The sequence below is a fragment of the Mangifera indica genome, chromosome 2 (assembly GCF_011075055.1).
Source record: "Mangifera indica cultivar Alphonso chromosome 2, CATAS_Mindica_2.1, whole genome shotgun sequence".
Classification (NCBI taxonomy): Eukaryota; Viridiplantae; Streptophyta; class Magnoliopsida; order Sapindales; family Anacardiaceae; genus Mangifera; species Mangifera indica.
The window spans coordinates 3,130,635-3,155,151 of record NC_058138.1 but is presented as its reverse complement, the minus strand read 5'-3'; the positions used below and the strand labels follow the sequence as shown (position 1 = coordinate 3,155,151).

The following is a 24,517-nucleotide window of genomic DNA, read 5'->3' as shown; positions in this document are numbered from 1 at the left end:
ATGATACCTTTCATTTCAAAAGATGATAGCAATAGAGAAATGATTTCAGTAGTTCTTATGGAATTATACTAACCATCAATACCTTAAAAAAAGATGGTAAAAATAGGACTTTCCCTCTAATAAACTGAAATGAAGGAGTCATTACATTTTCATTTATTCTGAAACAAGATGTTTCTACATTGTAACAGACAACCAATGCCTTGATAACCAGTGCACAATGTTTTGTCATATTGTGCAGTTTTAACAGGTTATCAAATCTTGTCTTTTCAAACACCTGAATCATATTGTCCACTATGATAAAATTTCACAAACTATAGGCATGCTTACAAACTCTTAATTACATTGCTCCTAAAACAAAAGTCAAGAAAGAATACGGGTAGATAGATTATATGCCATTAAAATAGAAGTAATATTAAAAAGAAACATGCATCAGTCTATAAGGAACTGTGATAAAGAACCATAGTTATTAAACACAGATAAGGCGCAAAGGGATTCTAGAGCCTCACAAATACAAGGCGCAGAAAAATTCTACCACTTGATGTGTGGTCCTTGATACACAACCATTCCTTCCACATCAAAATGATGTCATCAAAGAGTTCAAAGGTTTATGAAGCTGGAGGCAGAGGTGAAATCAATAAGGTAGCATCTCTGATATGCACCAGCTGTTGCAGACAAGCAACAATCATCTCTCCTGCAAATTTTAATGAAAAATTAAACATTTAAGGCTTGTGATGGGGGAGGCATCTAATCCTTTTGAGGCATCTACTCCATAAACTTTTCTACAAAGTGGAGATGGAGCAGATGCATTTATGAAAATTTCCTTGTACTCAATCTCCTTTTTTAACCTCCATAGCTGCCTCTTCTCATCTCGTCTCGCACCATTGTGTCAGCACAGATATTGAGTACAAGGGCCTGGGAAGTCACAAGACAGTTAAGATTTTGACTTAAAGCATTTGCAAGATACAAATAACCAGAAAAGAATGTGGCTACATCTTCAATAAAGAGAAATACTTTTAAAACATGATCTGTTTGAAGGTAGAAATTGCCTGTTATAACAACCAATGCCATGGATATTTCACATGTAGCAACAGCACACAGAACAAAACTTCAGATAAAAAAAAGGTCAAATATGTTGAAGATACCTTCATGTAAGTATCTGTGTTCACATCTCTTTTACTGACTTCCATCATATCATCTCCATAGGCAGAAAAAAAAAATGTTGTGTACCTATCAGCTACTCTTGGGACTTGATAAGGCGGCTATGACTAAAACTTCATTGAATTAAAATTTAAAGAAGCCTACTTCCTCGGTTTCCAACACCAAGATACCAGGTAGAAAAATCAAGTATTTCCCTAGGTCATTTCTGCAAAAAGCAGATCTTCTTGGCATAAATAAGCTGATGTTTTCTGGGAACAAACTCATCCAACCAGTAACTGCTAAAGAAAACTTTTCCTTCGTTGCCTTTGAAAAAAGCAGTAGCAAAACTGAGTACAGTAGGAAATCAAACTATGATAGCACACCATAGAGAAGTAAATTAGCTGAAGAAAACAGAAGCAAAAGTGAGTAAATTAGGAAATAAAACTAAGATAACAAAAAATGTTATGGCTTGCATCAAGCTAAAAGTAAATAAACATATGACTACAAATAGACTTGATAATTCTGGAAAAAGTTGCAGGGTAATCTAAAAAATGAAACTAAATTTTCTCTGCAATATAAAGGAGAGAAACCTTTGGTTTGTGCAGCAGAATAAAACAGAACAGTAAAAGAGGAGGTATAATCAAATACTACAAAATTGTGAAACCTATCAAAGATGTGTACTTGTGATGCCTCAAGCTTTTCTTTTGTGATTCTATCATGTTTAAGCAAGTCAGCTATTTAGTTATAGATTCATGTATATGAATGATACTCAAGACAGTAACATTCCAAATGTATTCAAAATGATGGTGAGTTAACAAAGAAATTCTGAAACCTTTTGAGATTTGTCAGGAGTTTCTGAGAGAGCCTTTAGAAGTGTGGTCTTCCTGCAACTTGGAGGCCAAGTAGAACAATCATCCTGCAATAATTCAAGCACACTTAAGTATCTCATTTTCGCTTAGAAAAATTCTAGCAGAAAAGAGGCTTTCCACATCATTTTCCAAACCCAATTGGAATTCAGTCTAATCTCTAATAGAGTATCTCAAAGCAAAACAACAAATTGTTAAATTATCGCATGCAAATTGGCTGAGAAGAATCCTCCACATACCTGGTTTCACAAGTAAAATTTTTGCTAAGATATTGAAGTGTAAGGTATTTCCATTAAATTAAGTACAGATTCCACAAGAGGAGATAAAACACATGACAGTGTGATCCAAACAAACTAATTCTGACAAGAGAAAAACAAATTGAAGATTACCCATGCTTAAATATATGAATTATTCATTAAAAAATTATATCCTTACAAAAGAGTTCACTGTCAAAAGGTCTTCAGTAGTTAAGAAGTACAGAATAGAATTAGAGAGGTCAGTGCAACCTTTATAAGTTAAAAGTAACAACAATTTACGACAAACCACTGGAATTCTACAATTACAATAATGGAAAATCAGTATAGTTGACCAAGAACTAATTATGTCAGTTCATAAATGGAGTTAATTTTACTAACAATAAATCTTGCATATTACCTTCTAGGCTCAACGATGCCATTGATATCATTGGATGGTTATCTGAACTTAATTTGACTTTGAACCTATAAGCTCAGGGAGGACCTATAAAAGGAGGTTTCAATTTCAACTAACCAATAAAATAATTCAAAACTACAAGTAATCTGCATCTTAAAGAACTTTCAAGAGTAAAAATCTAAGGGCTAAACTTAAAGCTCTCTGTAGTAAAATTTTAAACATTATTTATAGTCAGAGAAGTACCTATATTGATTCAATTTATGGCTCAGCAGAAACAGAGCGAAAGCGAATGTATAAGAGAATTCCATAGAGATGGGAGGGGCTTTCTGTGAACAATCTCACAATCAGCTTCCAATCTCAAATTCTTATATCTCACCTCTACAGTTAAACACAAGGCAACTCCACACCAACTCTACAAAGATAGACCATTAACTGTTAAACACATGGCAGACAACAACTGCATACAACTACACTTAAAAACAGAAAACATATGACATTAACCATCTTAGCATTGAAAAATAAATTAAAACTAATATGAAAAGACAAATTGATACTAACTCATAAGTATTTCAATTAATTAGACTTGTTAAATTGAAGTACATTTGCTCTACTTAATGCTGAGTTTAAATATCAAAAGGCAGACCAATGACTCAATATATCAAAAACTGAGCATTAATAAAATTACAAACTTTCTTGCAAACCAAAATAATTATAACACAGGTACTTCAATTAGCTTATAAATAGATCAAACTTGATCTAAACTGGAGCCAAAGATTGGACTTTGTTTCATAAATAAATCAAGTTTGAATCAATTCTAACATTCTAATTTAAACTTCCTTCTGATGGAGTTCAAAAATGAAATGCATTCAAACTAAGTTCAAAACTTGATTTTACTAATCAAAGTGAGTTTTCGTTACAAATCAAATGCTTTGTCTAAATGAGAATGATAAACCATTAACATTTTATTCAATTTAATTATCATCTCAATTTCAAATAAAGAAAAATATTTTATACATCTAGAATTTGACTAACCATAGAGTAAAATAAATCAAATGAAACTCATTTTCTGAGGAATAAGAAATAAATATAAATTCATGCACCATAAAAATAAATGAACTTGAATGGAATTTCTACAGTACAAAAACATGAAGCCTATTGGGAAGAGAAGTGCAAGTATAAATTAAACATCTTTACAGTGGAACAGCTCAAAATAAATAAAAGGCTAGTTTGAATACATATATAGACACGCATGGCAGAAGTGCCGAGAGTAATTTGATAGACTGGTGGTCTTTCATCTCACTAAATCACTGTCTTAACAAATGAATTTCAACATCCAGACCATGCCCCCTTCTTGACAAATCTTTTGCCACTTGATCTAGCCTAGAATCCATTTGCGTGTTCACCATAATCTTGCTCCCAGAGTGGCCCTAACACCACTTTAATAGAAAATTACAGAATTTGTAATCAGATAGAGAACTATAGTGTGTAAATATACAAGCACAAAGATTTTTATTTATGATACTTCACACTACAAGTGTTTATTCTCTTAAAAAAAATGGTAATAAGAACTATAAAAAACATATTGAAAGTAAAGGTGCCAGCCCCCTCCCTCTTTTGGCTGTAAATCCCCCTTAACGAATTATTGAATTCTTGCTTGCCTCGTCCTCATCTGATCTTCTCTTTTTACAGTCTGTTTCGATCTTGGTCTTGTTCTTTGGCATTGAATCCAGCTGCTGATTAGGGCAAGCCTTGATTTCAGCTTCCTTTGCTTTTCCTTTTGTATAAGTGCATTATTGGAGGCGTAACACATTACCATCTCATTAATGTATTACTCAATTTTACTTGTGTAATGATATGTTCAGAGTTTTCATTTGTTTATATACATTCTCTGAGTGTCCAGGTTGGTCATGTAGAAAATTAAACAAAAAAATAAAGATTAATAGGCAGTTTCAGTCAAAATACCTGGCGAAGCATATTAATTTCATCATCTGAACGTTCGGTATCTGGAATGTGATAAAACTGAGCAACACAGTCAAGATGGTCACTATGCTTCCTTCTTAGGACTCCCTTGCTTCCATCTGAATTTGGTGGTGCATATGGCTGTTATCAGTTCATCTATAAATTTCAACAGGGAAAAAAATATATTCAATAATATGTATATTGTACTTAAGAGGCCAGATTATGTAAATCCCAGAACTCAGATGGACACAATCACTGGAAAGTATGCTCCTAAAACGGTTCATTTCAACTTTCGAACAATAAGAATTGACAACTACAAACTCAATAAGACAAACAGAACATAATGAAACGTAAGGAAACAACTGCAGAACTATAGTCTATAGCCAATACCTCGAGCCTCAATAAACTAAAAGGCATACCTACTCAGAATATGCACAGTACATAGAATGAGCATGAACCAGCTTTCACATCATTGAATTGATCTCCCTCACCGGTGTTAGTACAAAGCGACCGATTTTTGCATATAGATTGACAAGAAATCCAAACCATAATTCTCTACATGTGCAAGTATCTGTTAATCAAAGAGTTTATTAGCCCAAATTTTCTTAAAAACATCACTTAAAAATGTTCCCAGTTAGAAAATTTTCAAAGGAATGATCATATAAAAATCTCTGGCCAATGTACTTCCAAAATTGATGGCAACTAATAGAGTAAAAAGTTTACCAAAAGAAGCCTCCACACGGTAGGGCACATGTATGGTGGTACACCACTCCAAGCTAACTCTCGTACTCTCTCTGCATGATTAAGCAAAAAAGAATATGGTATAAAGAAGCTATAAAAGAGAGAGAGAAAGAGAGAGGAAAAAAAAAAGGATCCTAATCTCAATTTAAAACCAACTCAGTTTGGAAATTTCTATACACATAAATAAGCAAGAAGCTATATAGCATGATACCTAATATGACCACGGAACCAGATAGCTCCTTGGTTTCATATGTAGAATCTGTAGCTCTAGCACCCATGGTGGACTTATGAGATTTTTTGAACATAGTTTCAATATTTGAAATTGTTAACTTATAAGAACTTCCATTATTTGGCTTGGTTGTATCTTGATCTTCTACCTGCATAACAAGTAAAACAGCAAATCAAATCCTTTAATATTTAAACTTCAAATGATACTTAAATTATGAAATTGAAAAGAATGAATACTTATCATAAATAACACCTCTACGGAATCATGCATATTATCACTTGTCCCAGCATCATTCTGAGAAAGGCTGCGTCCAAGACTTGAGGAATGTAAGCTTGGGTCCTCTATAGGATCTGCCCTTCTGGTCAATAATATTTTACCTGGAATACTGCAACCTTTAAGCAACCTAAATTACAAGAACAGATAAAGAAATCAAATTAAAACTTACGACAGTCCTACAGTTAGTACCAGAAGACAATGATGAAATCATTTTCCAGAAAAAGACAAAGAGAAGGACATGCTGACACAACAGATAAAGAAGCATCAATTAACTGAATGCTCAACTGAAAAACAAACACAGATTAGTCAATTCATGACAATTGGATGACCTCAGTTCAGTTTTCAAGGAGAATGAGCTCAGAGCTTTCAGTACTGGCAAACCCTTACTTATTAATTCATAAGAGATTAAAGAAAGAACCACAAGTTTGTCATTGACACAACATCGTTTGGCCAAAACCTAGAAGAGTGGATTTTCCAGCTTCACTAACACCCGTCAATGCCATTAGCCCACCAAGCATTAATCCAACAGATATATCAGAGAGCAGTTGGGATTTTCTTCTTCTCCTAAAACCAAAGGGAAGTAGAAGGCAAATTAGAGACAAAACATGCCAAAATGAAGGTATGAGATCTGATGCCTTTAATTATCATGCAATGAAAATAACCGATTGTGAATGTATAATGGCTAATAATGAGTACCGCAGGGAAGTCAACATAATAGTTCATATCCTGAATTGTTACTGATTAGAGTTTAAAAGGTAAGACCATCCCGCCTATCAAATAAGGTACAAAAGAAAATAATGTCAAACATTAGAGTGAAACAAATACAACTGGAATAAAAATTGATAAAAATCTGAATTGCAAGAAATCAAATTTACCTTTGGAAGGTGAATTCTTAGACTTCTCTTTCACAAGTTTACCGTCATTGGAATCTTGACTTCCTCGAATATTGGCCAACTTTTCTTGCAAAATCATCACACAAGATTATCAGGGGGCAGCATTTGTATTCGACTGGGTGAACATTGAACAAACTTGAGTAGCATTGAATTCGAACAGCTGTCATAGCATAACATTGAAGGAATGACTTTTCTCAATGCCAAATAGAATCAGTGCAGTACCAGTATTGTGCTCGATCTTTTCTAGATATCACCAGCCGAAAAAATCAATTAAAAATAAAAGCTGAAGTGCTAACATTTAAGAGTGGAAAAACACATGATTGTAAGTTGTAATTCACTTACCTCCTGAAGAAAGTCAATTACACATTTTCTTTGAGGACACTTGAATCCACAGTCCCTGAAAAATTCTACAAATTTATTGCGTTGTTCTTCATACACAACTTTTCCTTCTGCATCAAAATGAATTCATCAAAGAGTTCAAAGGTTTCTGGAACTGGGTGAAGAAATAAAATCAATACAGTAGCATCTGTGATATGCACCTGCTGCTATGGCCAAACAACAATCTGATATGCAGTTGAACTGTTTAAACCATTTGATATTTCATCCATAAATAAGGCTTTTGTGGGACCAACCACCTCTCCTGCATGTTTAATGTAAATTAATCCTCTAAGGTTTATAATAGCAGGCACCTAATACTTGGAATCGTCTATTCCGTAAACATTACTACCAAGTGGAGCAGATGCATTTATGAAAAATTATCAAGGACCTGGGAAGTCACAAGACAGTTAAGATTTTAACTTAAAGCATTTGCTTGATACAAATCAACTAGGAAAAAATGTGGTTACAGCTTCAACAAAGAGAAACACCTTTAAAACATGGTCTGTTTGAAGCATTGTTTTATTGTCCTTTGGCAGAAATTGCTTGTTACAGCAACCATTTTCATGAATATTTCATACATGAAGCAACAGCATATAGAACAAAACATCAGATATAAACAAGAAAAATATGCTGAAGAGACCTTCATGTAAGTAGCTACATTTGGATCCGGAACAATTCCTGCCTCCTCTCTTTTACTGACTTCCATCATCGGATCTACACAGACAGGGGAAAAAAAAGCTCTGTACCTATCAACCACTCGAGGGAATTGATAATGAGGCTAAGATTAAAACTTCATTTAAGTAAATTTAAGTAAGCCTACTTACTTGGTTTCCAACACCAAGACATTGGGCACAAAGTTCAAATGTTTCCCTCAGTCATTTCTACTATATGCAGATCTTCTTGGCTTATATAAGCTGACTTTTTCTGAGGAACAAACTCATCTAACCAGTAGGAAACTTTTTCCCTGTTACCTGAGAAGAAAACAGAGGCAAAACTGAGTACACTAGGAAATCAAACTAAGATAGCACACAAATAGAGACCTAAAATAGCTGAAGATAACAGAAGCAAAACTGAGTAAATTAGGAAATTAGCACATTTATTGTAAAGAGATGGTGTTATGAGTTAAAGAAATGAAGAAAAAAGAGAGAAAGGGTGAAGTTATGACGGGGTTTAATGTATGGTTTTACCTGAAACTTTCATTGACAAACTTCAACTGTTGTTGCCGTCATCAATTAATCATTTGGCAACCCTTTAAACATTGTTGCTTTCTTCTTCATCTTCCATGCTCGCCATCAACTTCCTATTCTTCGCCTCTACAGTGACATTAAACTTTCGTTAGTGTGGAAACATTGTAAATTAAACAAATGCGAAATTAGTAAATGAAAGGAAATTACCATATTTGAGAAATAGAGCATGGGAGAGACTGTAGAGGGGGCCTGTGTTGGTGGAATCAAAAGAAAGCTTCAGGAGTTGTTGCATTTGAAGGAAGAGGTATCCATTGGAGAAATTGTTTCTAATCGTTAATTTTTTATAAAAAAATGACGTACGGGAGGGAAAATTAAATTTTCAAAAGAACGGAAATGTCAACTCAACAAAGTTTTAGTGGGAAATAGTTATTCTTACTTTCCAAATCAATTGAATTTATGAAGGCAACGTATGTACTTTTGAAATATGACTTACCACATGACTTCCATTTTTCTTCTAGTCCTTCTTCTAGTTCTTCTTCTAATTCTTTTGTTATTCTATCACAGAACTTTGAACAATCTGTAATCACAAAAAATAACACATTAATTTATTTGAAAAACAAAAGCTATAGAGAATTAAGCAAGAAGATGAAGCATTTCCTCAACCACCTCAATTCTTGAAAAGCACACATACTCAATTTATTTTAACTTTAATGATACTTAAACTGTAATATTGTAGCTTTGGTGTATGTAAAAGGATTTTAATTAAAGCAAAAATCAATAATAAAGATCATTGAGGATTGACTGTTATTAATTCAATGGAGAAAAAAAAACTATAAAAAAAAATTATTACATAAATAAATACGTACCATTTTGTAATTGTTGTATGACTGAATCAAGGTCATTTATACAAACTTTCCCATTCACTTTTTGTAGCCGTGGCATTTTTAAACTTTCTCTAGAGAAAGTCTTCATCTTGAAACATTTAGACACATTTAATGATTCCAAAAATGGGAAATTTAGGGAGGAATTCCCAGAATAGAAACATGTGAGACTTTCTAATTTAAACAAGGTCAACTTCTTAAGTTTCTGAAAAACAATTTCATCTTCCTCTACATCTTCTTCATTTGCTAATACTTCTATCATCATTTCACATTCTCTTATTTTCAACTTTTCTAAGCATACTAGACTTTGGGCTGTTGAAGATGCGATTAAGTTTTGCACTCCATTACAAAACCATACCTCCAAAGTCGTTAGACTTTCAAAAGATGATGAAGGTGGCAACACAGTCATCAAATTGTGACAATATACTACCAATAATGAATGAAGATTTTGAAGAATAGATTTGAACTGAAAGTCTCGTTTCCAAATGCATTTTAAATTAAAAAGTCCACACAATAGTAAAACTTTTAATTTTGCAAGTGCTCGAGCATGTTCTTCACCTTCTCCACATGAGAATATCTCTTCATATGAACTCACTTCTAATATAAGTATTTCAAGACTGACAAATTTAAGAAAGATTTGAATTGGAATATATGCATATTCATCCTTAATCAATTCAAGAGTTTCTACTTTAACAAAGTTCTCTTCAAACTCTCCTTTCCAAATTGATATAATATCTCCTCCATTTAATGTCAATTTCCTCAGATCAGTGTTAACCTAAAGAAAAAACATGTCAATCAAATTAAAATTAAAATTTCTCATGAAAACAAATAATATATATATATATATATATAAGGAACAAGGAGAAAAAAATGATGAAATGATGATTATTAGAAATATAAAACAGTGGTTATAGAAATAAGTGTGTGGTGGCCACCAATTCAACAATAATGTTTAGCATATGAAAAAACTAATTCTTTTTAATGCGGTAGCAAATAGCAAGGTCAATATCGTTTAAAACATAATTTGTTATAGTTAGAGAAGAAAATATATATTCTTAAAACATTAGAAATATTAGTAAACTAATTAATTAAATACATACCTTTTTATTGCTTGCTTCTTGTATAATTGTATTCAAGTCATTCTCCCCGATCTCAGATAGCTTCATCTCATCTTCACAAAACATCCTAAAATGGGCATTGCACAACTTTGGTGTGCTTAAGCTTCTTGAAGAAAAAGTCTTCATATTGGGACAATCTTTTATAATTAACTCTTCCAAAGATGGAAAATTGAAAGAATAATTTCCAGAAGAAAAGCATGTAAGACAATTTAAGTATTGAAGTGATAACTTGTTCAAATTGTTAAAAACAATTTCAGTTGTTGTTTCATTTCCCTCATTTTCTACTATTTCAGTAAGCAATCCACAATTGTCTATACTCATTTCTCTCAGTTGCACCAAGCTTTTAATCATTGAAGGCGTTATTAACCTCTTTATCAATCCGGAGCAATGTCTTATTTCCAAAACTTTAAGATTTTGGAAATAGGCTGAGAATGATAGTAGACTCATCGATCTATCATTGGAATCTACAAATAGAACTTCAAGATTATAAAATCTTTGAAGGAGTCCAACTGAAATATTTGCATTGGAGATACAAAGAGTTTTAGATTCACTCAACCAATTGATCTCTCTCACATCCCCTTCCCAATAATCTTCCAATGTAATTTCCTCCAAATCAGAATTAATCTGCAAATATATACAAACGAAATCTAGTTAGTTCATTATAATCTTAAAACAAAATTTAATTGTTGCAATTTCTTGCACATAATTAAATTCATAAAATATGGTAATGCAGTTAATTAATAATTAATTAATACTTTTTAATTGTCAAAGAAAGAATTGTGAAACATATGATCAAATGTGTAAAAATAACGTAAATTTAGATAAGAAAATAAATCAAATTTGTAATATAATATAATAGTGGAAATTATACTACTAATAAGATATTCTAAATTCAAAATAGGAATATAAGTAGTGTAAATATGTTGGAGGGCTTTACTTATAAATTTGGGCTTAATAGGCCATGATGTTGAGCTTTCTTATCAAATATCTATATGGTTTTTCTTTTAACTCTTTTTAGTAAAGAAAGAAACACGAGATTGATACCTTATGCTCCAAGCAAATGGATTTTGACTCTGAAACTTGAACTTCACCCTCCTTATTATTATCTTGAAAGTCTTGACATATTGAAGTGAAGTTTCGACAATTGTCTATCTGCAATGTTTTTAGCATTGACAATTCCAAAGCATGCGTTCCTTGATAGAAAACAGTAAGTTTGGGTAAATTTTGAAGCACCAATTGAGTTATTTGTGGAAATATAGAATTAACAATTTTTGTTCCTTCTTCTTCTTCAACAATCTTCTCCAAAGCCTTACAATTCTCTATCTTAAGGTATCGGAGTTGCTGGAGGTTTTTGGCTATGGAAAATGAAAACACATACTTTATTTTATTGCATCGGTTCAAAAACAACTGTGTCAAATTTTCATAAGAAGAAGTTGAAAGTTGGATCTCCCAAATCTTTTCAAAACTAATATTGATCAATTCCAAACTCATCAAATCGGTGAAAATAACCTGCAGTCAAAGTTAATTGTTGTTTTAATATTTACAAACTCATGAGAAAAATTAAAAAAGAAAATAATAATTAGTTTTTCATGGATTTATAGATGACATGCCATAAATATTAACAATGTGTTTTGTTTTTTAGCCTCTAATAGTATCAATAACAAAATTAACCATGAAATGATGATGTCAATTTGATAAAGATTATATAATATAGAGATTGAAGAGAAGTACTTAATAGTGAAATTGAATTGAAAATTCAAATCACTAGTAAAAAAAAAAAACCAAAATAGAATGAATTATACAATACCAGAACTATATGTTAGCAAATGAGAATACACATAATAGAAGATAAAAATATAAAAATAAAGAAGTACAATAAGTTATAGTCAATCAAACCTTTTTGTTAAAAAGTGGTCTAGTTTCATTAGATTGCAAAATAACTTTTGAAGCCTTAGTATCATTCTCTTCATCTGAAGATTCATCCAACTGCAAAACTTCAACATTCTTGATTCCGTGTAATTTTTCTAAACAAATGGTAGAATTAAATTTGAATTGTAATATCCTCAAACACTCCAGTTGACCATTTCCAAAATGAAACTTCCATTGGCCAATTGATATTTTGTACCTTTTAAGCTCTTTGGAAAAAAAGTCTTTAGGCAACACATTGTTAAAATCAATATCCAATGATAAACTAGTGAGATTAGACAAGACTTTCATTTCCTCGAGTACTTCATGCTTCCACTTAATAGGGCATCCCTTTATATAAAACTCTTCCAATTGGGATAATTGTGATATCACATTTGGAGCAACAACTTTTAATTTCCAACATTTGCTTAAATCTAACAACCTTAATTGAATCAATTGACCCAATTCTATAGGAAACTCCTCAATAATTGAGTTTTGCAAGCTAAGAACTTTTAGTGTCGTTAGCTTTCCAATAATAGCAAAATCTTTAACTTCGCTATTATCTAAACACAAAGATTGAAGGTTGGTTAGAAGATCAATTGATGACAACAATGACGATTGTTGTAATCCATCTAAATTCATTACTCTGAGCTTTGGCATCACTATGAAGATGTCCTCTGGGAATTTGAAAGAAGACTTCCACATAGTAGTCATATAAAAATATTCAAGATTTGGACAATCAAAATAATTAGGCCAAAGCTGACTAATAATAAGACTATTGCCAGGCAAGGAGATTTTTGTACATTTCTTGAGTTTATCTCTATCTTTCCATTCTCGTTCAAAATCATTCCTCACTGTAAACACATGGTGATCCACATATGCAATTGTTATGGCAACAGCACGAACAACATCGTGCATAGCAAATTGTTCGCTTCTTAACTCGCCAAGTAACAAACAAGCATCTTTGAGATCGCAAACCAATTTATCAAGTCTATCTCGTGCTTCTTCCATTGTCAAGTTAGCTCCTTCAAGTATATCTAGACACACAACATGTCTAAACATGTCTGAAATGGAAGTATTATTTTTCAATAGACTAGAAATTAAAAAAGTTTTCTTAAGTTCATCTCTTAAATACTTGTAACTTAAGGCGATCTTCGTGTATTCCTCTTCTAGGAATCCTGTGAACTTTGTTGGTGTAGGAGCTCTCAGTTCTTGTAATGCAACCTTCCAATCAGATGGATGACTCTTATTTTTTAATGCTTTTGCTATTGTACAAATGACAATAGGCAATCCTCCGCATTCCTTGCATACCTTATTTGCTAGAGAATGCAATTCACGTGTTTGGATAACATCACCTGCAAAAACATCAAAGATTATACCAATTACATTTTCTATCGATATTTATACTTAATTTGGATTCAACATATTCCCAAATTATTATAAATTTCTTAAATAATATCAATCATTTAATATATTTTTTAAACATAACCCATATTAAGTTCATTATAAGCAACTTTGTATAATTATCAAGTACAATCAAGTATATTTATTTCTTTGAAACATAAATATCAATTAAAAAAACTAAAAAATAATAATTTCAAATATGTTAATTAGCTGATTTATCCTTAACTACATAGATTAAAAAAATTAATTGTAAAATTAATTATTAATTTAATTGAGATTTTAATAGAGAGTCCAACCACTCTTTATATGCATAAACAATTATCATAAATTTATGTATAAACAATGATATATTATTATATAATTAAATGTTATTTTTCTTTATTTTAAAATTATTCAATCTTGTAATAACATATTATCATTAATATATGAATTTGTTCACATAATATTATTTATGAGTTAAAAGCTAAAAGCAATAAATATATTAACATATATAAAACAAAATTGACAAAAGAACAAAATTGTGGAAATATTAAAAAACAAGTGCAAGATTCAAGAAAGAGAGAGATGACTGGATTTGGGTAATCACGTGAAGATGAAGTAAAAGTTGTAACTTGGAAAAGCTAAAAATAAGGAAAAGTTAGCTGAACCAGGTTCAACTGGTTTTGTAACGGTTCATCGGTTTTGATTTAGTTTTATAAAAATTCCTCCATTTATGAGAATTAGATTGAATTATAGATCAATTCTTGGTTAACCTAGTTGAAAGTTGAGTTTTCAAAACAGTACTTAAAATACTTTTCTACCCTTAGTTGATATAAATAAAACGTTTCCACTCAAAATCAAACTTGCTAATAAAAATGCAAAAACATTGACTTTCAGGAGAACAATTAACACAATAAATCAAATAAAAAAATTTGATGGCTAGAGTAGGGGTGGATTTGTCTAAGTCGAACTTGAGGTTAACTTGAGTTCAAGTTAAATTCAAGTTCAATCTCATTTGAACTGATGAACAATGACACCAAAGAGCCACCAAAGGTGTCAACAGTGTCATCAAAGTGGTGAACATTGTCATCAAATTCATTGAATGGATAAACATATCGATCTTGAGTTGAGCTAGTTATCTGTAGCTCTATATCAAAATCAATTAATTTGATTTGAATCACAAATTAAATTTAAACTAGTTTAAATCAGATCCACCTTTAATCTGGAGCATGAATATGATTAAATTAAACTTATAATTAAGAATGTGATCCTAGATGCAAACCTTACCGTTAAACTGGATTTGTAATGTTTTCTATTAAGTACACAAGTGGAACTAAATTTTGAAATTCAAATTTTTTTCATGTAATAATTGTTTTAATTTTTTAATATTCACATTATCACAATTACCTGTCATTTTGGTAAATAAGGTCCAAGCTTCATCATCATTTAGAAAGCCCATTCCAAAATTATTTGTGGACCCCATTCTCTCCAACACATCTACATTTCTTGTTGTGAACAGAAGCTTATTTCTTCCACGATCAGCTCCACAAGGAATTCCTACCATCTTATCAAGTTCTACAGGTTTCCAAATATTATCTAGAATTAAAAGGATATTCTTCTTCTCCATTCTTGAATATAGCTTATTTGCCATTTCACTTTCATTTTCGAATTTCAGCTTCAATTTGTCTGCAATTGTTGTTTGAAGCTTCTTTATATCAGGAGATTCTGAAACCTACAAGACCAATAAATAAATAAATAAATAAAGCAAACCTTAACAGATCAACCATATTGTCTAGAATGCTTTTTAACCTCTACAAAAACAATCTCCTCAAAGAGCTTTTCCTTCTCGGCTTTCCTACCAATTTCTTGCACAAGAGTGGTCTTACCAAGACCACCCATCCCGTAAACACCAATCATGAAGACACTCTCATCATTTAAAGCAGCCCATACATCCTTCATAGTGGAGTTTCTTGATTCAAAAGTCAAGTAATCTTCACTAGTTCTAAGCCAGATCTCCCGTGGATTACTAGGATTGGAAACTGGACCCAATTCCCTTTCTTGCTGAAGAAGTGGATCAATATCATCCCGTTTTAATTTGAATGCTTTCTTACTTTGTTTGTAGTAAATGATGAAGTTGGGACACAATCCCTTGAAACATCGAGGGTTGTTTGCATTCTGTTGAATCAACTGCTCTGCTTTAGTAATCGTCTTCTCCGCAACCTCCTGCCAGTTCTTAACATTTTGTTTGATCTCTTCCACATTTCTTTCAGCTGCAGTGACCTTATGTTGAACTTCGTCTCTTGTATTCTTCAGCTTATCAACTTGTTCTTGGAGACTGCTAAAGTTGCTCCTGTAGTTGAACAAGTACTTAAATTGACGCCAAATCGGAGCAGCCAACCACTGACCAACTTGAAGGACAGGACTCATCACACCCCCGACACTCCCAGCAACATCAACCATTTTTTTTGAAGTTTGAAAAACACAGAAGAGAAGTAAAGCAAATGAAAATAATTAAAAGACACCGAAATTAACAACAAATACAAGAAATGATAATTCTTTCTAGTAATCGAGAAATAAACGAAAGCAAACAGGTTTTTTTTTTTTTTGTAGGAATTAGAAATACTGAAACAGAAAAAAGAATAAAGAACTGGAAATAGGGCCAAAAGATTCTGAAATAAAGAAAGTAAAAGAGAGAAAGTAACAGGACAACCAAGGTGCAAACTGAAGAAATCAGGGGAACTAGTTTCAGAGAGGTTTGTGAGTGAAAGTATTTCTGAATTATTCAGAGAGAAGAAAATTGAAAATGGTGAAGAGAGATTTCAGTGAACAAGAATTAATTGCTTATAACTGTAGTGTGAATGATTCAGCTATGAAAGAAAGTTCCACCAAATTCAATTGATTGATCGTGGAAACTCACCATGTGAACAAAGAATTGTAGAAGACCACCGGCCTCATTAATTAATTATTTTATAATTCAATTGGATGGAAAATGAAGATTAAAGTAGCATTAGCTTTATTAAGTGCACTTGCAAAAGCTAGACTTTATTATTAATTAATAATTCATGCTTTAAAATAATAATAATTGTGCAAACTTGAGCTTTCACTTTAACTACATTATACTGATAAGTTTTTGAATAACGACTTTTAATAGGTAAAACATGAGTTTTCACTTTGTTGGGTAAACAGTCAATGTTTGAACTCAAGTCTTATGATTTGTTATAGTCAAACTCGAGCTTAAGTTTAAGCTTAGATGGTGCTCACCTCACGACTGGTCAAGCTTGTGAAAATAAAAAAAATTCTATTTAAATTGATTTAAATGATATTATTTTGATCAATTTTGAGCTAAACGCGAGCTCAAATTGCTGTTGTTGTTGAATTTGAGCTGAACTCAAGCTTGGCTTCCCTCAAGCCAGGTTAATTTTAAATTGGTTTTAGGTGAGCTCAACTCTTTTAAGTTGTTGAGCTCATGTTGACCCAACCTCAAACTCAATTTGGCTTAAATCAATCCCTATTTACAAAGAATTTATACAAAATATATTATACAAACTAATGTATATATACGTGAATCAAAGGTGTAAGCCAAGTGAACCAAACTCAAGATTGTGCTACTTGAGTTTAGTTTTTGAGTCAAATTCGAACTCGAGCCTGAGGATGACCAACTTGGTGAGCTCACAAGCTCATAGCTCGGCTCAAATAAAATATCAATAAACCCAAAAAAGTTTTAAATATAACTTACATCCCTAAACTTTTATATATACTTTAAATATAGGATTAATTAATAAATACATAAGTTATAAAGTGAAAAGAATAATTCAAAAATTAGAAGGTAAAATAAACATTTTTAATTAAACTCAAACTAGTCAAACTTGTCTTAAGCTCGACTATTCAATGATTTTTCTTTTATATGAATAGCCATTAACACATATATCAACACCCAATAATATTAAGACACCAAGACCTTTTACAAAAGATACACATATAAATCTAATGTAAAACCAAAGAAAGACTTAGGCTATATGTATATATATATATATATATTTGATTTAAATGCTCTTCACAACCAAACTTGAGTTGGTTTTTATTTGACCCCATTTTATATAGGCTCGAATTTGGCTCAACAAGTTTCCTTCAAAGTTGTTTTTTGTTACAATGTTAAACTGAACTCATTGAGCTTTGTTTTGTGTTATAGTTGAGCCAAAATTAATTAAAATAATATTGTTTTGATATTATTAATTAAAATAACATTATTTTAATTGATTTAAATCAAATTTTGTTCAGCTTGTAAACTTGATTAAACAAACACCTCCAAATTAAACTTGAGCTTGACGATATAAAACCATTAACTTCAAATAATTGATACTGGCAACTCATGCAGTGACCAAATTAATTAATATGATTAAAGTAAGAGTAGACCATTAACTTCATTAATAATTATTTTATTATTCATTGTGGTGGAAAATGAAGATTAAAGTAGGTAAAGTTAGTATTAGCTTTTTTAAGTGCTAAACTTTATTATTAATTATAATATACAAATGCAAACCTGAGCTGGTTTCCATTAGTATCATTATGTCATCTGCAAATCATGTGTCCTCAGTTTCATCAGTAAGAGATGTCTTCTACAAACAATCATCATAACAATGGGATGATTAATTTATGCACACTAAACCATTTCTTTGAATCCACAGTCGTTGAAAAATTCTATTTCTATTCATTAAATATAACTATAATAAATAAAATGTAGTATGTTTTGTTTATTTGTTGGTTGTATTAAATAAAGGATATCTATTTCTATTTGATCCAATTCTGATTAAATTTAATTGTGATTTAATATGAGTATGATTTATTATATATATATTTTTTTATTTTATAGGATTATAATTCTATTTTAAGCTATATTGAATACTATATACTGTACAATGAAGATGAAGACAACATGGCTTTCAATTTAAAGAGATAGCAACAATGGTTTAATTCTTAAGGTTTGGGATTATTTATGTTTCTATTGCTATAACTCGACAAAAATGAATTAAATTATTCTCGTTCTGTGCATTAGGTATTCATCATTGTAATTGAATATTTAACATAATCTCAACAACTACAGGCATAGAATCCAACCAAAAACACAAACTTTGATAGCAACATGCCAACTATTTAGACCTCAAGGGTTAACAAAACTAACAAAACATTAAAATTTTTAAGGTGAAGACCTGAGTTCAAATCTCTATTATATTTGTAAAACCTTGACTTACCTGGTACAGTGGTTGTGGATCTGGTTATTGTATCCCGAGTTTATCCATTCAACAAATATGGACGAGGTCTCCAATTATAAAAAAAATACCAACTACTTTCTTCATAAAATATAAAGAATAATCAAATACAAACAATGAACAAAAATCAATTGCTTATAACTTTAGTGTGAATGATTCAGTGTAAAATCAATTCATTCTTCTATGAAAGAAAGTTCCACCAAATTCAATTCATTTAACTTTAATTGATTGATTGTGGAAACTCACCATGTGAACAGATTATTACTTTATCAAAATAACAAAAAAGACACCTCATTAATTAATTATTCTACAATCAAATGTTGTGGAAAATGAAGATTAAAATAGGCAAAGTAGCATTAGCTTAATTAAGGGCTTTAGCAAAAGATAAACTTTATTATTAATTAATTAATAATTCCTGCTTTATGTAATAATACTTGTCCAAACCTGAGCTAGTTTCCATTACCATTAATAATTTATTATTAAATTGTTGGGAATGCTATCAATTATCAGGATTATTGGAGAGAAGTCACTATCAAAATTATATTTATATTAACAATATGTAATTCAATTTGATCCGCAATACATAGGCTAAAATTTTTTTAATTAAATTAGATTTTGGAGGGTAAATTTGAGTCTCACCTGTTTTTTATCCTCATGTGGTGGGTCTCCACTATAATCTTTCTTCCTATTTTTTCTGATTTTATACCTTATCAACTTATTTGAATCACATTGACTCTACTCTTCAAATTAATATTTGATTAACTCATTTTTTTCTTTGCTTTTTCTTACTTTCACACCTCATTAGCACTAAATTACAATTCCATAAACTATTTGTTAAATTATTTTCAGGAACATTATTTTTTAAACTTACAATTCTTTGCTTTTTTCTATTTTTTATGAAAGGGTGTCATTTTATCAGATAAACGAAGAGATAAATCTTACTCAGTTCTTCATTCAAACTCCCAATTTAAGAGAAAATGGATTAAACAATTTTAAATTCCGAACACATGATTCCAATTTGTGTGTGTGGTTTCCAATTAAAAAGTGAGATGTTATAGATTGGAGTACGTTTTCATCCCAAATACAATTTGACAAGACACTTTTCAGACATTTACAGCACGAGAAACACTTACAAATTATTATCATTTTAATTTCAATCTTTTTTTCATCCCAAATACAATTAGCTCAAACAAACTCAATCTCAAACTAATTGTTGTGAATTTAAACTAAATTTGAGTTAATCAATATTCAAATTTGATTCAATTGGAATTTAATCTTAATAGCTTTTCTAGACTATGAGCACTCCTACTACTACTACTACTACTATAGAGACTGAACTTTCCAAAGTATCTCATTTGAAAATATAAAAAAAAATCGGAAGTAAAATAGGAAATTTTGTGTTGAAGGATTATGAATGAATTCTTTAACTTTTTTTTCTTTTTACATTTTGGAGAGAAAATTTTACTCTCATCTATCTTCATCTTCATATGGTGGGTTTCCATTATAATCTCTTTACCCTGCTTTTCTTAGTTTCACTATTTCATACCTAATTAACTTATTTGCATTGGTAAAATTTGGTTCAATCCAACTCGAAAGCTAGGTTGTAGAATTGTTTTAGTTCAAATTTGATTCCTAATTTGATTTAAGTAATTTTAACCAATCATTTCAAATATTATAATTTTGTTCTAGTTTTGGAACTTGCAAATTAGAGTTATTCTTCATTTGTATGACTAACTAATCTTTTCAGTGTGGTTAAGTGACTAGTTTTCCTAGATATAGAATACTTACCTTTCTTGGTTTCACTTGTAAAAACGATATTTCTTATGTTTCTTTTCCTCCCCCACAACTTATTTTGATTTAACACTACAGAAAAGTGATTTGAACTCAAAACACTTGGTTCACTTGGCACAATACTGTGTTCAATAACATTGTGATCTAGAACTCCAACTGATAGGTAAGAGCCCAATACTGGTATTTAATTTATGACACTAACCAAAATAACCAAATTTATGTAAAAGAATAATTAAAAAAAATCATTTTCATTGAAAGATCTTTGCATTAGAGGTTCCCCCAAAACAATTTGATCATTGAACTAACCTATTCAAACAAAAACAACTTATGTTTGGACACTTCTCGACACCTAATGCTGAGAAGGAAACATACAGGAAGACTATATTTACATGGTGATTCAACTATTTTTGAAAAGGGAAAAGGACAATTTCCCACCCAAGTTTTACTCTAATTTGAAATCATACTCATAATAAATGAAAAACTCAAACACCCATCCATGGGCTAATTACTACCCAAATTTTTAGTTAAAGGCAAGATTAAAATCATCATTTTATCCCTAAACCCTTAAACTTTAAAATTTATATCATTTTAGCCCCCTCAGTTTTAAAAATTAACATTTACCCCATGATTAAACTTTGAAAAATTTACTTTGCCCCCTTTCTAAGTTTCATCTCTAGTGGCTTAGGCTTAATTGGTGATTAGGAAGAAGTGACAGTCTTCTCTGACAAAGGATAACCTTTTGTCATCTAGATGCAACGACGAAACATCGTCCTTTAACGTCTGGATGACACGATGAACGATGATGCTTTGTTGTCTTTTGCCATCACGTCTAGATGACGCTTCATTGTCTTTCATGGCCAGATCTGGAAGATGGATGGAAAACACCAGTCGTCAGTCAAATAATGGTGGCCAGAGAAGAAAAGCAAACCCTAAGGATGAAATCTAAACTTTTCAAACTTTGAGAATAGGGTTGAAGTGTTAGTTTTTAGAACTTGGGGGGGAATGATATAAATTTTAAGGTTTTAGGGTTTATTGAAAAATAATGATTTTAACTCTGCATCTAACTAAAAATTTGGACAATAGTTAGCCCATGGATAGGTGTTTAGGTTTTTCATCTGTTATAAATATGATTTTGAGATTAGGCTAAAATTTGGATGAAAAATAGTCCTTTTCCTATTTGAAAATTTTAATAAAAGAAACAGCTTGTAGTATGCAACCATTGCTTACCCTTAATGCATTAAGATCAATCTCAAATCACAACTCTCATGCTATCAAACAGGATTGCAAAACTCTTGCTCCCGAGATAAGCATACTGTCCATAGAGCAAAACCTTAATGGATCGAATGTAATAGTTTTCTTACTCTCAACAAATACTTACAACATCCCAAATAAACAAAAGAACAACTTATAGCCATAAACACTAAAATATTGAGATTTATATTAGTAGGGCTCTAACTTGTGTATCACCCCTTGAAGACACCAATACATTTAAAGTTAAGGAAAATGCAAGCCCTGTGATTTAATTATGGTTCAACGTTATGTGCCATGTAATAAGCTTTAGATAATCAAGAAAACTGTGGACTAGATATTTTGATAGCTATACTTGAGCATTGACAGTTTTTGAGTAGGTTTTTTTTATACTTTTGTTGCATATATGCTCGTTCGGGGAGATGATATGTTTCATTTCAAAAGATGATAATAATGATAATAATAGAGAAATGATTTCAATAGTTCTTATGGAATTATACTAACCATCAACACCTTAAAACGAGATGGTAAAAATAGGACATTCCCTCTAATAAACTAAAATGAAGGAAGCATTACATTTTCATTCATTCTGAAACAAGATGTCTCTACATCATAACAGGCAACCGGTACCTTGATAGCCAGTGCACAATGTTTTGTCATGTTGTGCTGTTTTAACAGGTTATTGAATTTATCTTTGCAAGCACCTGAATCATATTGTCCACTATGATAAAATTACAAAAACTATAAGCATGCTTACAAACTCTTAATTACATTGTTCCTAAAACAGAAGTCAAGAAAGAATAAAGGTAGACAGATTCTATACTGTTAAAATAGAAGTAATATTAAAAAGAAAGATGCATCAGTCTATAAGGAACTGCGATAGAGTAAAAGAACCTTAGTTGTTAAAGACGGGTAAGGAGCAAAGGGATTCCAGAGCCTCACAAATAAAGGGTGCAGAAAAATTCTACTACTTGATGTGTGGTCCTTAATACACAACCTTTCCTTCCACATCAAAATGATGTCATCAAAGAGTTCAAAGGTTTATGAAGCTGGAGAAAGAAGTGAAACCAATTCGGTAGCATCCCTGATATGCACCAGCTGCTGCAGACATGCAACCTCTCCTGAAATTTTTAATGAAATATTTGATCATTTAAGGTTCATAATGGGGGAGGCATCTAATCCTTTTGAGTCATATATTCCATAAACTTTACTACCAAGTGGAGGGAGAGCAGATGCATTTATGAAAATTTACTTGTACTCAATCTCATTTTTTGACCTCCATAGCTGCCTCTTCTCATCTCATCTCGCACCATTGTGTCAGCACAGATATTGAATACAAGGACCTGGAAAATCACAAGACAGTTAAGTTTTAACTTAAAGCATTTGCATGATACAAATAACCGAAAAAAAATATGTGGCCACGGCTTCAATAAAGAGAAATACTTTTAAAAACATGATCTGTTTGAAGGTAGAAATTGCCTGTTATAACAACCAATGCCATGAATATTTCACATGTAGCAACAGCAAACAGAACAAAACATCAGATATAAAAAGAAAAACGTCAAATATGCTGAGGATACCTTCATGTAAGTATCTATGTTCACATTTCTTTTACTGACTCTCATCATCATATCTCCACAGGCAGAAAAAAAAAAAAAAGGCTCTGTACCTATCAACTACTTTTGGGATTTGATAAGGCGGCTATGACTAAAACTTCATTGAATCAAAATTTAAAGAAGCCTACTTCCTTGGTTTCCAACACCAAGATATCAGGTAGAAAAATCAAGTATTTCCCTTGGTCATTTCTGCAAATAGCAGATCTTCTTAGCATATATAAGCTAATGTTTTCTGGGAACAAACTCATCCAATCGGTAATCGTTAAAGAAAACTTTTCCCCTGTTACCTTTGAAGAAAGCAGCAGCAAAACTGAGTACAATAGGAAATCAAACTATGATAGCACACCATAGAGAAGTAATTAGCTGAAGAAAACAGAAGCAAAACTGAGTAAATTAGGAAATAAAACTAAGAGAACATAAAATGTTATATCTTGCATCAAGCTAAAAGTAAATAGACATGACTACAAATAGACTTGATACTTCTGGAAAAAGTTGCAGGGTAATCTAAAAAATAAAACTAAATTCTCCCTGTAATATAAAGGAGAGAAACCTTTGTTTGTGCAGCAGAATACAACAGAACAGTAATAGAGGAGGTATTATCAAATACTACAAAATTATGAAACCTATCAAAGATGTGTACTTGTGATGCCTCAAGCTTTTCTTTTATGATTCTATCATGTTTAAGCAAGTCAGCTATTTAGTTATAGATTCATGTATATGAATGATACTCAAGATGGTTACATTCCAAATGTACTCAAAATGATGGTGAGTTACAAAGAAATTCCGAAATCTTTTGAGATTTGTCAGGAGTTTCTGAGAGAACCTTTGAAAGTGTGATCCAGACATAGTAGTCTATCCTTTAACTTAAACTATTACCTTTAACTTATAAGACAGGCAATCTATGACCCAAAATTCATCCGACATAAGATAGGCAAGAAACCATTGGAATTCTACAATGACAATAATGGAAAATCAGTATAGTTGACTGAGA

General features: G+C 31.4%; 1 protein-coding gene across 1 annotated transcript in view; it reads right to left on the bottom strand.

Annotated features, from left to right (window-relative positions):
- Nucleotides 1-381: 381 nt before the first annotated feature.
- The window catches only part of LOC123208296 (probable disease resistance protein At4g27220), a 46,774-nt gene continuing 22,638 nt past the window's right edge, over nucleotides 382-24,517 (bottom strand). Inside the window, exons 2-26 of the mRNA XM_044625693.1 lie at nucleotides 15,012-15,336; nucleotides 12,213-13,576; nucleotides 11,361-11,825; nucleotides 10,299-10,940; nucleotides 8,811-8,894; nucleotides 8,525-8,566; nucleotides 8,318-8,443; nucleotides 7,955-8,101; nucleotides 7,771-7,876; nucleotides 7,292-7,392; nucleotides 7,095-7,201; nucleotides 6,735-6,995; nucleotides 6,556-6,629; nucleotides 6,189-6,423; nucleotides 5,836-5,986; nucleotides 5,566-5,731; nucleotides 5,337-5,407; nucleotides 5,033-5,184; nucleotides 4,617-4,769; nucleotides 3,890-4,428; nucleotides 2,898-3,066; nucleotides 2,658-2,741; nucleotides 1,970-2,053; nucleotides 1,143-1,538; nucleotides 382-912 (exon numbers count right to left, since the gene is read on the bottom strand). Coding sequence (XP_044481628.1) covers nucleotides 8,868-8,894; nucleotides 10,299-10,940; nucleotides 11,361-11,825; nucleotides 12,213-13,576; nucleotides 15,012-15,336 — 2,823 coding nt within the window. The 3' untranslated portion in view covers nucleotides 382-912; nucleotides 1,143-1,538; nucleotides 1,970-2,053; ... (16 more) ...; nucleotides 8,525-8,566; nucleotides 8,811-8,867. The remainder of the gene's footprint in view (nucleotides 913-1,142; nucleotides 1,539-1,969; nucleotides 2,054-2,657; nucleotides 2,742-2,897; nucleotides 3,067-3,889; nucleotides 4,429-4,616; nucleotides 4,770-5,032; nucleotides 5,185-5,336; nucleotides 5,408-5,565; nucleotides 5,732-5,835; nucleotides 5,987-6,188; nucleotides 6,424-6,555; nucleotides 6,630-6,734; nucleotides 6,996-7,094; nucleotides 7,202-7,291; nucleotides 7,393-7,770; nucleotides 7,877-7,954; nucleotides 8,102-8,317; nucleotides 8,444-8,524; nucleotides 8,567-8,810; nucleotides 8,895-10,298; nucleotides 10,941-11,360; nucleotides 11,826-12,212; nucleotides 13,577-15,011; nucleotides 15,337-24,517) is intronic.